General features: G+C 50.3%; 5 protein-coding genes across 5 annotated transcripts; 2 read left to right on the top strand and 3 right to left on the bottom strand.

Moving 5' to 3' along the window:
* Positions 1-1,076: 1,076 nt before the first annotated feature.
* On the bottom strand, positions 1,077-2,644 carry PFICI_11687 (uncharacterized protein; the record flags this gene model as incomplete). Its single annotated transcript, XM_007840268.1, has 3 exons — positions 1,077-1,255; positions 1,444-1,809; positions 2,485-2,644. The coding sequence occupies 3 exons, from the start codon at positions 2,642-2,644 to the stop codon at positions 1,077-1,079; spliced, it is 705 nt and encodes a 234-aa protein (XP_007838459.1).
* Positions 2,645-3,710: 1,066 nt separating this feature from the next.
* PFICI_11686 (uncharacterized protein) lies at positions 3,711-4,740 on the top strand (the record flags this gene model as incomplete). Its single annotated transcript, XM_007840267.1, has 3 exons — positions 3,711-3,774; positions 3,862-4,031; positions 4,171-4,740. The coding sequence occupies 3 exons, from the start codon at positions 3,711-3,713 to the stop codon at positions 4,738-4,740; spliced, it is 804 nt and encodes a 267-aa protein (XP_007838458.1).
* Positions 4,741-5,084: 344 nt separating this feature from the next.
* PFICI_11685 (uncharacterized protein) lies at positions 5,085-8,370 on the bottom strand (the record flags this gene model as incomplete). The annotated part of the gene is made up of 2 exons (XM_007840266.1): positions 5,085-5,373; positions 5,495-8,370. 2 exons carry the CDS (start codon positions 8,368-8,370, stop codon positions 5,085-5,087), a joined length of 3,165 nt encoding a protein of 1,054 aa, XP_007838457.1.
* A 569-nt stretch (positions 8,371-8,939) lies between these two features.
* On the bottom strand, positions 8,940-10,918 carry PFICI_11684 (uncharacterized protein; the record flags this gene model as incomplete). The annotated part of the gene is made up of 7 exons (XM_007840265.1): positions 8,940-9,107; positions 9,177-9,741; positions 9,801-9,996; positions 10,047-10,260; positions 10,325-10,404; positions 10,457-10,692; positions 10,776-10,918. 7 exons carry the CDS (start codon positions 10,916-10,918, stop codon positions 8,940-8,942), a joined length of 1,602 nt encoding a protein of 533 aa, XP_007838456.1.
* A 652-nt stretch (positions 10,919-11,570) lies between these two features.
* On the top strand, positions 11,571-13,476 carry PFICI_11683 (uncharacterized protein; the record flags this gene model as incomplete). Its single annotated transcript, XM_007840264.1, has 6 exons — positions 11,571-11,703; positions 11,772-12,025; positions 12,076-12,165; positions 12,216-12,782; positions 12,840-13,218; positions 13,283-13,476. 6 exons carry the CDS (start codon positions 11,571-11,573, stop codon positions 13,474-13,476), a joined length of 1,617 nt encoding a protein of 538 aa, XP_007838455.1.
* Between the last annotated feature and the right edge of the window lie 143 nt (positions 13,477-13,619).

Below are 13,619 nucleotides of genomic sequence, written 5' to 3'. Positions count from 1 at the left end.
GTTTGGCACTGCTCATGTGAGACGGGCCAGGCATACCAAGCCCAACTCCCCTCTTCTTCAGTCGATCTTTCATCTGGGCGCTCGCCTCTTGACACATGCCGACTTGCTGAAGACCCGTTGCTGTCAACCAAAATCAAGGCATTGGAAAGCATGTTCGTTTCGAGCTTATGTAGGCGGGGCAAACGTACAACATGACCTGACTTTCGAAAATGTAGGTACACCACGGACTATTTCGGGCTCAGAATCATAGAATAAGTTCGAACGGGCACGCAGTGCATGTGGGTGTTCTCTGTTGACTTTATGCAAGATACAAACTTACTCACATCCATTGATATCAAAGAAACACACGTCTATCTCATTCTGACAGCGCGTATGTCTGCTGCGCCTCTACGATACCCTTGTTTTTTTTTTTTTTCGTGAATAAAGAGTTTTCCGATGTGTGCATTTTAGTTTTCGCGCTCAGAAGGATACACGCCATCAATACTTTATCTCTTTCTTTCGGTTTTTTTTGGGTTTGTTATAACAACAACATGTTTTACAATATCCCTCCACTTCCGTATCATGACTAAAGCGCAAATCAATTTTCATACCTAGGCATCTTCCATGAAAGGGTGCCGAAAGTGAACAGCGCATCGTCTGTATAGACAGACATGGTATCGCAACTATGAAAAGCCAGTCCAGCATCCCAAATCAAGTGCTCATGTGGTATATACAAAACAAGTGCAGCCATACTCGTACAAGTTTGTGTGTGCTTCTGCCAATTCAAGGCTGTTCTGAGGCTGTTCCTTTGATGGAGAAATGAATGATCTCCATCCTTCCCTTGTACCTTATTCCTCCACTGTTATTCCTGCACTCCTTCCGAATATTTATTGGTGCTTCCTGAAGCAAGCTAAACTTATGCCGACCTATTATTCATGAGATTTGCAACGGAACTATACCAAGACAGTTACCATTGAGCAGCTATACTGTCTTCGGTCCACCTTCCACAGCTCGATGGCATAAATTTTCTTGCCAGCACTGATCTTGAAAAGAAAAATCGGCGTTAGCCTGCGCGTAGGCATCCGCGAAAATTACAATTAGATGATTATGCTGATAGTTTTCTGCAGCTGAGGGTTCTCCTGCTCCTGCAGCTGCGGGTCTGCGACTTCTGAAGTATCCTGGTTCTGAAAGTACGAAGGGTTCACACCGGTCCAGGCCACGGTGCCGCGATCATCATAGAACCCCTGAGGATCGGTATACCCAGACATGGGCTGACCTATTTCAGATGTTTAGTGTAATGAGCAAGACAGTAAATTATAATACTTTGTGGAAAAGGGGGAGACGTGAATATTTTCAAGGCCTGCATATGAACGCCCAAAACAAATGACAAGCCCGGGATTGTTGCAGTGGTAATAAGGAATAGAAAATAGGTCGACAGTTCGGTTCGCGAGTATAAAGACTAACCTTGACTATAGTCTGGATAATACAGACCGTGTTGCTGCATTTGGTGGTTGAAGAATTGCTCGTCCGGCGCTCCGGCGCCGCCTGTTTGAGGTGAAGTTGTCCATCCATAGTCTGATGGACCATCATTGCTTTGAGCGGGGATGAATTGATCCCAGGGATTGTTGGCCATGTCCGGAGGCGATACTGGAGTCTGGAGCTGTACTACATTGTCAACAGCCGGGTTGACCCCACCTTGCTCCGGTTTAGCGGCATGCGCAGTTTGAAGTTTCGGGTCGTGATGAGTGTTGATGCGCTGATGCCGGGTGAGGAGATCGCGTCTAGCAAAGGCATGACCGCAGTGGCAGACAAACGGCTTCTCCTTGGTGTCTATGATCTTGTGGTTAGACAAGCCTAAAACGGGACTTGGCGGGTCGGACGAGGAAAGTATGCCGGGGGAGCAGCTTGCGTGTTTCTGCGGAGAGAATAGCGCTCCTGGGAGTGAAGCAGGCCAATGAAAGACAAGCCTGATATCCAAGACGCTTCATATGCCGAGACGCAATAGTCTTGTCATTGCATGCATTGGGGAATAAAAGCAAGTTGGGGGCGCCAAAGGTGGGGAACTCTTTGTGTCTCGGATGGGTATACGGAAACCCCAGCCTCTTGCTGCGGACTTTCCGGGCAGGGAAAGGAGCTTGCTGTGAGCAGCAGCAGCGCAGAGGCGCAACGACGCGGGGTCGCGCCGTCGCGACAAAAGAGGCTCTGCGCAAGTTGAGCTGAATAGTAGGATAGTGTTCTAATTGACGCCTCGATATTGCAAATGTCTGGGCAGAGGAGAAACGCAACGCCGATGTAGCCAAACAAAGAACAGACAGGGGGTTTCAATATACACTAAGAATGGGAGGAGGCAACGGGTCTCATTACCGCGGTTGGAGTACAGTACGGGGCAGGGCAGAGCGAGTGAGTGATGGAGAGCGCTGGTTGGAGAAAAATGGACAGACCGAATAAAAAAAAAACCGACGAAAGATGGCGGGCGGGAACAACGCGCCGTTGGACTCAACTTACGAGTTCGAACATGACGCTCTTTGTGTTCGGAGCGTTTGAATGAACGGTTACAGTATGGACAAATGTGCGACACTTCTCCCGAGGGCTTGCGTCGCTTTTGCGCGACTCCGGCCGCGACGGGTGGCCGCGAGGTGGAGGCCGTCATGACTTGCGATGCCATTTTGCTTTGTGTGTTTGTCCTAGGGAGGCAGTCGAGATTAAAGGAAGACTTTGTTTGCTGTCTTGACGGAAAACTGCGATGCTGTCCTGACGGGATTTTGCGTCGGGTCTTTGTTTGGGAGTTATGGGCGCGTTGAGATGCTCATTGCGCGTTTGGGTTTTTTTGATTGATTGATACTTTTGAGAGCAGCAGGACAGACGTTTTGGACGTTGGAGGTAAATCTGGTAGTAGCAAGTCGTAGTAGTGGTAGGTCTAGGTGATGGTCCCTGTGGCAAAAGATGGGGTTAAAGATTCAAATTGCGGGGGCGCTTGGGACGGAAAGAGGGGTGAGCGACGGCTAGGTAGAAAATCATCAGTGCTCGCTGCCACTGCACCCCGGAGCCAACCGTTAGCCCTTGGCCGTGACCTTTTTTCCCTTACCGGTACAACACCTTGCAAGAACCTAGGAGGCTGGGCCGTTCCATTGACAATTGGCAATTTGGTATGCATCTAGTTTGCGCACAAGGGTGATTATTAGAATCTTGATCATCAGAGTCAATTCGCCTGCATCATTATAGCGCGGCAAATAGATAAAAATGAGTCCCTGTGCAATGGTCCCAACACGTTTGACAGAAGCTGATTGTGCCAGCTCTTGATACTGTTGCCCAAGTCACAGCACCTCCTCTGGATATGGCATGGTACGATGCAATGGTAGCTCCCTACCACACTATCTCCGGACCTGGGGTTTGGCAACCACCGCGACACCACTAGCGTTATCAGTGCAACGATACGATGGTGTCGGGGAGTATACTGTGGACCGCCGAAAAGCTTCACATCAACGGGATTGATAGTAGCCAAAAGTGGCCCACACGTAAGATAGCTATATAGAGGTTTTTCCTGAGCAGTTCTTGACAATGCCCATCACGAGATTTCCAACCCTTTTTTACCACTTCTCATCTTTTCCTTCTTTTGGTTTTGGGCAAACATCTCCGTCTTGGACGCTAGTCTCTTTGCGACCGTATCTGCAGCTCCCTTGTGACCAAACATCCCGGCACCCGCACCAGAGAGCTCCGACCACCATCAGGAAATGGCTTCGGCGACAGTGTTCAAACTTCCAGGGGTAGCCCTCATCACGGGTGCAGGCGGCACTGGTAGGTAGCTCAATGCTTCGGTCCTTTCCCGGCCGCGGCGAGAAAAGGAACCAGTTACCCACGTATAGAGCTAAACTCAGTTTCTAGGTATTGGTGCTGCTGTGGCAAGGGGGTTTGCTCGATCTGGTTGTTCCCGAATCGCCATTACAGACCTCAATGGTGACTCCCTACGGGCTACCCAAAATGCCATACTCGAAATCAATCCACAAGCGGAAGTCACCGCACGCGAGGGTGATATATCGGATGAGTCCTTTGTCGTAAGTCGATCAAAATCAAATAAATGGAGACCTTGTCAAGCTTCATACCTCGCAATATTGCTACGGTCACTGGGCACCAATGATTTCTTGTTCCGTCATCTTTACACCCTTGGATCAGTGGAGACTGACTCGGGACCAGAGCTCATTCGTGGCCGATGTAGCCAAGACCTATACTCGTATCGACTATGCCGTCAACTGCGCCGGCATCCTGACCGAGTCGGCAAGGTCAACAGAAATGCCCGTGTCGGTCTTTGACGCCGTCAACAATGTAAACTACCGAGGCACCTGGCTGTCATCGCGAGCCGCACTGGCAGCAATGCTGAAACAGGAGCCTCTCACTCCGGGGGGTATTACCCGGGGCGCCGTCGTCAACATTGCCAGCCAGCTCGGCATCGTGGCGCGGCCCGGCGCCGCGGCGTATTGCGCTTCCAAGGCCGCTATTGTCAACATGACCCGGTCCGACGCCATTGACTACTCTCCCGACGGCATCCGCGTGAACTGTGTGTGCCCGGGCGTTATTGATACACCCATGACCACGAGCTCCGAGGAGATGCGGGAGCGACTTCGCCCCGCCGTGGACATTGCGCCCATGCGGCGGATGGGAACACCCGAGGAGGTCGCTCATGCCGTCTTGTTTCTCTGCTCCCCCGAGGCATCTTTCATTCAAGGACATGCGCTAGTGGTGGATGGAGGATATACCATAAATTAATGGCGGTCAAGTGCGTTGCTGCACCTCATCGGTGTATTTGCGGCTTGGGGGAAAAAAAAAAACTTTCGATTGTAAATTCTTGAGATCAAAGGACATCCTACAAATAATGGACGCTACTATAGACAGTGAAGACGAAAAGGGTATAATCTAAACCAAAATAAGACCGAATGCCATGCTTTCTTTTCCAAAAAGGCGTTTGCAACAATAACTTAGAGCCACTGATTGAGGGATATTAATGATGCCTCCTCCCCATTCCGTGAGCATGCCCCTGCATATCCCGCCTAAACCACCTCCGATATGGACCGACATAAGCCGCCGACATGCTGGCATCCTCGGTCATGGATTCAGTGGGCAGCGGACCCGCGCCCGTGATGAAGCTCCCGGTCCCGCCAATGAAACCCATGCTGCTTCCCGTGCCATATATACTGCTTCCAGTCCCGTACGCTGACGGAAACGGCGGCTCCACGGTTACGGTCACGGGCAGCGCGGTCACCGTAATGTAGCTGGTGATGGGCGGGTCGCAGAACGGCACGTCGGACGGCCTGATCGAGGTTACCGTCTGGTAGTTGATTACCGTGCTGGTCAGTCGGGTGGTGATCCTGGCGGCGGTTTCGCCTTCGGATTGTGCATTGACTACGTCCACAAGCGTGCTGAGCAAGGAAAACACGTTAGTCTCATCTGGGTGGGATACCAATGATGGAATGCTGTAATCTCAAGAGAAAAGTAGGGAAAAGAAAAAGGGGGGGATTCTAACCTTGATGATGAGCTCGCTTGGGCGACTAATGATAGCAATCGGGTCTGCGTCACCATTGGCTGCGTCCCCGTGGCCGCGGCGTACGGAACGCTGGGACTAGACATGTCCGTCATGGGCACAGCAGCAGCAGACTCGGGGGTGGCAGGTGGGGGAGGAGGAGAAGGGTTCTCGGCGGAAGTAAGCGCCTCGTATTCAATGACGGTCGTAAAATAGTTTCCAAGAGTCAAGGTTGTGCCAGGCTTGGTTGATGCCGGCTCCGGAACCGTAGACTCGGCGGCCGTGGCGGCAGCGGCCAAAGGTGTTGAAGGAGTAGGAGTTGGCGCGTCTTCGTACGTGATTGTCGTGGTGACGAGCACTGTCGACGAGCCGATGGTGTTGTTCAAGGTGACGGCTTGCGTCGAGTACGTAATGGGGCAGACTGTGGTGGATAGAGCTATGATTGAGGTGACCACGGCCGGGCTACCGGAGCTTGCGGGACAGTTCGTGACTTCTGGTGCACACGATGTGACGGTATAAATGGTGGTCGAGTATACTGTTGAGGTCCTTGACAACGGAAGCGCGGGGGTCGTGCTAATGGTCACGGCGGCGACAGTTGAAGACAGATTTTCCGATGAAGTGATTACGGCAGTAGCAGTTTCGGGAAGCACGCCGGAAGAGCCAACAGGTGCGCTCTGCTCAGTTGCAAGACTCTCAATGGTAGGTACGGCATCCGACGACCCAGTGCTTGGCACACTTGACGGACTCGGAACTGGAATCGTTTCAGCAGCATTCTGTACAGCTGCCGTCACGGGGCAGATGGTCGTATATAGCGCCACCATTTCCGTAGTCAGGCTTCCGAGCTGCGACGAACATTCCTTGGATCCCTCTGCACATGAGCTTACAGTATACACGCTGCTCGTGTAGACAGTTGACGTTGTCAACTCCACACTGGATGGCAATGTCTCAACCGCATTATTGATAACGGCAGTCGTGGGTACAGACAATGGCGATGAGCCTGTGGAGGGTACCGATGGAACCACCTTCTCACTAGTTGAGAATGTCTGGGCCGAAGACAACGGTACAGAAGCTATGCTAGCCGCGGTCGTCGCACCTGTTTCTATCTCGGTCACGGGACATATAGTTGTGGAAACGGCTATAACCTCTGTTGTGACCTGGCCTTTCTTGGTAGGACAATCTTTGACCTCTGGTGCGCAGGACGTAATTGTATAGATATTGGTCGAGTAGACAGTACTGGTTGTCAACTTGGCAGGGGTAGTAGGCGCTGTCGAGGCCACAGACGAGTTGGCAGAAGCAATTGTCGACCTCGAGTTGGTCAGCGTGAGCGGATAAGTGCCTGAAGGAATTGTTGCTGATGTAATGATACTCGAGACTGCAACTGAACTGTTGGTCACTGGGGTGAAAATGACTGACGAGTTGGTAGAACTTGTAACCAGAGGCGTGATATCGGGAGATGTGACGGCAATAGATGCGCTGCCGGTCGTAAAAAGTGTCGAGCTCGGCAATTCTTGGGCAGCATTGATAGCACTGATCCGAGGAGTATAGGTTACCCCATCCAGGACCGTCTTGGTAATAGGACATATGGTGGTATACAGGGAGATCAATTCTGTTGTAACGCTTCCCTTTCGGGCAGGACAATCCTTTACCTCTGGCGCACACGACGTAATCGTATAGATGTTTGTCGAGTATACGGTAGAGAGTATCGATGTGGTGATTTCTCTGCTGACGCTATAAGTGGTGGGTATCACCTGGGATGACTCGCTCGCCGTGCTGATAGTTTGGGTGCCGTTGCTGTTTACCGTCGTGGGTATCGAGGTGTTGTAAGAGGAGATGATGGAACTCAATTCAGAGATTGCCGAGCTTAGAGTTGAAGATATTGCAGAAGATGCACTATACACACCGGATGTAGCATTGCTTGAAACGCTGCTCGACATGGTACTTGACGCCTGCGCAGTTGGTACACTTGTGACAAAGGTAGACGCCGCGGTCGACAAAGCGACAGTCGAAGCCTCGGATTTCGCCTCTGCCTCTGTGACGGGGCAGATGGTGGTGCCAATTGAGATGACTTCTGTAGTGACTGCTCCAAGCTTACCGGGACAGTCCTTGACTGTTGGAGCACAGGAAGTGATGGTGTAAATGTTTGTTGAATATATCGTGGACGTAGTCAACTCGGTGACGCTCGCATTCGTTCTTCCGGATGCAGCCTCGACACTCGCTGCAGATGGAACAGATGAGTTGCTGGCAGTTATAGATGCAAATGTTGACGAATCAGTAGGAACAGAGCCTGAGCTGGAAGCCGAACTCGACGTGACCACGGACTCATTGGTGGTGGACAAGGACGTAGTCAGGCCCGAAGAGGCTGAAAGAGCTGTTGGCGCCGTCGTCATAAAGGTTGAAGATGGCGGCGTTCCCATGATATAGGAGCTGATGCTGCTCAAAATGCCTCCAGCCGATGTTGTCAAGCTGCTGCTGCTGCTTTCAGAAGCCGCAGTCTCGAGGGCGCTTGAGAGACTAGATGTCTCCAAGGTCGATTGAAGTGAGCTTTCCACTGATTTGAGGCTTGACAAAGTCGAGGGAGCCGAAGAGGATTTGATCGCGTCTGAAGATGTCATTGGAGTTGCATTGTACGTGATCGCGGCGTCATCTGCGCCTAGAGATGGCGATGATATCACTGATGTCTGAAGAGTACTCGCTTCATTCGAGGAAACGTCAAAGCCGCCTTTTGCAGCGTAGCTTGGAACTACAGAAGAAGAGCCTGGTGTTATCTCTGCCGTTGATGCAGCCACGGAAGATGGCGGAGGAATGACTGAATATTGAGCGTTGGCAACTTGAGCAACGAAGCTCAGAGTCGCATACACGCCATATGATTTCGATAACATTATTTCTTTTTTTCTCGTTTTTAAAAATATGAAGAAGAGTGATGCTGGAAATGACAGAAGAAATGTGTAATCAAGGGTGGTGAGTGGCACTCAAGGACATGTTTGTCCACATGGAACGCCTCGAATATGACCTGTCGCTTGAATAAAGAGCCATTGTTGCTATCTGGGCGTGCATAGCCTCGATGTACTGTCAAAGACTATATCAAAGCAATCAAAGCCCCATTTCCCCCGGAATTAACCACTTCCGGTCCCAAACGAACATTGATTATAGGCACAACTAAGCAAAGCCATTATAGCAATTTCAATGGCAAAAGGGTTGATGGCAAGAGAAAGATGGTTGCCCTCGACACATTGTCCATGCATTGCCGACTAACAGATTGAGAGGCAACAGTGTAGGGCCGGATCCCGGACTGAACAAGGTCTTTGTTCAAAATTTCACACTACGCTAGGAAACGCAATAGAACGAGTCGAAGTAATCGAAGCATTGACCAAGAACAGTATTGGCTGTATTGTATGTAATTTGGACATCAATGTCTCTAGAGTAAAATGGTCAAGTATCGAAATTTCTCTTAGATCTTGTCCGTGTGCTCCTTATGCTCCGTTATCTCGACCTTGACATCCTTACTGTTTTCTAGTGTGGCCAAATCATGCGACATGCCCGTTGTCTTGTAGGACGCAAACTTCCAAGCAGGAAGCTTCGCATCGAACAATTGATCAATTTCTTCCAGATTACGCCCCTATGCGCCGTTAGCAACTAGTCAAGGAGGAGAGCGAAAAGAAAAGAGGATATATGTCGGGGGTCTTACCTTGAGCTCCGGCATACAAAACCAAACCCACACTGCTCCCAAGGCTGCAAAACCGCCCCATACATATCCCAGATTAGGACCGAGGTTTGCGTACGGAGCAGAGAGAAGATATGGCGTCGTGAAAACGACGATAAAGCCAACAACAACATTGACTGCCGTAGCCAGGGCCATGGTCTTTTCTCGGAGCGAGGCCGTGCCCACCTCGGCAGCAGTGATGTAGGCAGCCGGACCAAGTGTGGCGTGCAAGGCTGCGGCATACAAGATGAATGATGCCACCATTCCGCTAGTCTCTGATTGCGAGCGGTTGGCCTTTGAGCCGAGACCACCAATCAGACAAAGAAAGAAGGCTTGGATAATGTTGCCCCAAAAAGTAACTTCGCGGCGGCCAAAGGCGTCGAGGGCGAGCATTCCGATGATGGCGGTAACGACCGAGACTCCATTGTTAATTGCAGCGTAAGCGAAGGCCATGGTGCCCAAGCCGACTTGTTTATAGAAGGTGGGACCATAGGAGCTGCTAAAGGTGACGCCGGTGAGTTGTTGAAGAGCCATAATCACGACGGCAATACTGTGAAATTTGCTGTTAGTAAGGTGTTGGACGTTACGGCATCGGAACCAAGTAATTACCCTGTACGCCTCCTGTTCTTGCGGTTAAATAGCGCCATCCAACCATCCTTTTTGACCGTGTTCTGGCCTTCTTCACGAAGGGCAGCAATCTCGAGTTCGACAACACCGTTATCAACATCTTCCTTCCGGCGAAGTTTCTTCAAGGATTTGAGGGCGTCTTCGGTGCGATCTTTGCTGACAAGCCAGCGGGGAGAATCTTGGAGACTAGTCAGCAGGGGAATGTTGAGCTTGGGCGAGCTGTGGTACCTGGAGTGAAGGGTATTCCGGCAAGAATGATGATAGCCGGGAGGACTTGGAGAGCTGTAGCGATTATCCAGCCGGCATCCGTGGTGTAGTATGACATGGAGTTGTTGACGATGCCGGCAATAAGAGACCCGAAAGTTAGGAAAAGTTGAATCGATCCGACAAAGAAGCCTCGCAGAGGAGATGGAGAGATTTCAGTCTGGTAAGTGGGAACAATCTGCGAGATATCATTTAGCTATCTTCAAGCAAGTCAAAGTTTTGATAGATAGTGCAATGCTTACATTCTCGACCAAACCAACGGCGGTGTAAATAATGATGCGCCCGACTGTATATTGCGCGGGATGCTTGCTAGTTACCTGGACTGGAGGGTGTCAGTGCAAACAAGTCAACAGAGATGCTCCCAATAGACTCACTAATGACACCAGTGATCTGAGTTGCACAAGTAATGAGCATGGCCTTTTTGTGGCCCAATCTCTCCGTGAGCGGACCAACTACAATGGTTCCCAAGAATTTCCCAATGAGAGCAAGGCTGTTCATCAGAGAAGCGAGAGAGGCTGGTAGAGAGTATGTTTTCGACTTGGCATTGTATTCGCCAAACTGTTTTGCAAAGGGGGTAAAGGCTTGCACTCCTGCGAAAGACGCGCCGTCACTTTGAAGAGTTAGTACTTAGACAAGACGACAGATGATGGAGAAGCTGTGGAAACTGACTATCCTATACAGACATATTAGTACTGATTCAGTGTAGACGATGGGACGATGGGAAACTGACCAAAGAAGATGCTGCCCATGGAATAAATCAGACAAGCATAGAGAAGACGAGGTGTGGCCGAAACCCACGCATGTCTGCTGACAAAGATGTTGCCCTTTCCTCCCATATTGATTGTAGGATCGATGACTGATGACCTAGATCAAATTTCCCTTGGTCTGTCCCAAAGGAATGGGAACAAACCGTTGAGGCGAAGAGGAAACATTTTATACATTCTGGGGTAGTGCAACTGTCTGGGGAAATTCTCCACACCTTCTCCTGTGGAGTTTCCCAGCTGACTGGTTCCCCAGATCCTCAAGTGCGAAAACGGCAGACCAGTTCCATGTTTGGCCTTGGCACCTGAGTAATGCAAGAGACCAGTTAACAAGTCTGGATGTGAAATGCTGCTCAGGGAATTCCCCTTCAACCTCGGCTTGGTTCAATCAACAATTGGTAGAAGTCTGAAGAGATTGTAAACCGCTCCCCGAGTCTCGGGGAACGAGTTGCTAAAACCTGGTCGGACCCTTGTCCGATTGGCTAACGCTTCCCCGAGATGCCCTGTGCTAGTCGTCTGCGGTACCCAGTAACAGAGGAGTGAACCCCTAAAAGCTGCTTCTAGGTTAGTTGACTGACTGCTGCGGAGTACTCCGTCACATCAGAGTGACCATACCTTGATAGTAACTCAAATTGTTCACTTGAGATTTTGTTTTCTTAGACTCCATTATCTTGCATTTTCGTCCTTCTCTTCATTTGCATGCTGGCATAGTGCAACAGTAGCCATCATGAATATCAAGATGTTTGTGCCCGAAAACGACGTTGTGGTCTATGGCTCCACGTCGGGCGCCGTAGCGACAGCAATCCAAAGCGCAAAGCTCGGCCGAACGGTAGTCTTGGTATCACCAGACGAACACATCGGTATGCGCCCCCACTGCTTATGTGACTGCATATCAACAAAACATTTTGAATTAATATATTTCATCAAGGTGGCATCCAAATTGAAGGTCTGGGCGCTACCGATATTGACAATCAAGCTGAAGTTTTCAACAGCCCGACTGTGGGCGGGCTTGCACTGGAGTTTCACCGTCGGATGAGCAAGTTCTATGGACGTCTGGAGCATTTGGAGTATTGCGTGAAAGAAGGCATCAAGGATCCAGACGTGTGGCGATTCGAGTCTCGGGTTGCTGAGCAAATTATCGAGGAGTGGCTGGCCGAGTTTGAGAATATTACAATCATCAAGGTGATTATATTGCTCATGCATGTAATACTCTTCGTCACTAACATTCTCAGGGAGCTCTTGATTCTACAAATCCCGTCGTTCGAGACAGCAGCAGAATCCGTGGACTCAGGTTGACCGATGGAATTGTTGTGTCTGGCCGTGTAAGTTTGTGTCCTGGGAGAGAATGCTGGTATTGATGCTGACAGTCTAGGTCTTTGTGGAAGCATCGTATGAGGGCGATATGCTCGCTGCTTCAGGAATAACAACAACTTACGGGAGGGAATCTAGCTCAACATATGGTGAGAGTCTGGCTGGGGTGCGAGAGAATACCACATACACACAGATTGATGTGCCAATCGACCCCTATAACATCCCGGGCGACAGTTCGTCGGGTCTGATCCACGGTATTTCCCCTGAGCCCTTTGGGAAAGCAGGAGACGGGGATAAGCATCTCGCAGCCTTTTCCTACCGCATTCCCCTCACAGATCGACCAGAGAATCGGTTTCCCATCTCTAAGCCAGAAGGCTACGATCCCACTCACTATGAATTGCATCGTCGCTACGTCAGAGCAGGCGGAACCTTGTACACTCCGAGGAAGAGACTGCCTGGAGGTAAGACAGACTTGATCGGTTCCGAGGCTCCACTTGCTACAGATCTCCTGGGCATGAATGACAAATGGGCGACGGGAACTCGTGATGAGCGCCAGAGAATTCTAGACGACACCGCTCTATTCACAAAGGGTCTTCTGTACTTTTTCGCCAATGACGATTGCTTGCCCGTGAGTATATGCCATCTTCCTGTTCTACTAATCGAGCTTTTACTAACACTTTGGCAGGCCGACTTTAGAGCGGAATGGTCGCGCTTTGGATATTGTCTCGACGAGTTTCCAGACAACAATCATTTCCCGCGAAAGCTTTACATTCGCGATGCACGACGCATGGTCTCCGACTATGTCATTACTGAGCACACGGCATCCCGCGATAATGGCGAGGACCCGGTGGATGACCCCGTCGCCATTGCATATTGGCCCACTGACACGCATTGTGTGCGACGAATTCTACGTGACGGCAAAGTCCACAATGAGGGATTCATCTTCAAGGACGGACACCGATGGCGACCCTTTGGTATTGCCTATCGATCGCTGGTCCCCAAGCTGAGTGAAGCGGAAAATGTCATTACTGTCACATGTCCGTCTTCATCGCATGTTGGATACGGTAAGTGAATAATCGAATTGACTGTGTAACCCTCTCAGCTTGTACTTGAGCTGACAAAAGATAGGCGCCGTTCGGCTCGAGCATCAATTTTATGCTCTAGGACAAGCCTGTGCAAATGCCTGCGATATTGTATTAAAGGACTCAGTCCCATTCCAAAAGGTGCCTTACCACCAACTGAAGGAGAGATTGTTACAACAAGGCGCAATCCTCGATGTGAGCAAAGTTGGCGCCCCGGAATTTCCGGGAGATGAGTTGTAATAGGTAATTGGTATATCTATAGGCAATGCTGCACTGTACTTGACGCTTGTATTCGATAGACTTAGAATCGCAAATAGATCTCTGACTCGATCGAATTTCAGACTGCTACTAGAAGAGCGGCCAAAGAAAAAAAGAAATGAAGC

Source organism: Pestalotiopsis fici, assembly GCF_000516985.1.
Source record: "Pestalotiopsis fici W106-1 unplaced genomic scaffold PFICI_Scf_9, whole genome shotgun sequence".
NCBI lineage: Eukaryota > Fungi > Ascomycota > Sordariomycetes > Amphisphaeriales > Sporocadaceae > Pestalotiopsis > Pestalotiopsis fici.
The sequence above is the reverse complement of the archived record's forward strand: the minus strand, read 5'-3'. Positions and strand labels throughout refer to the sequence as shown.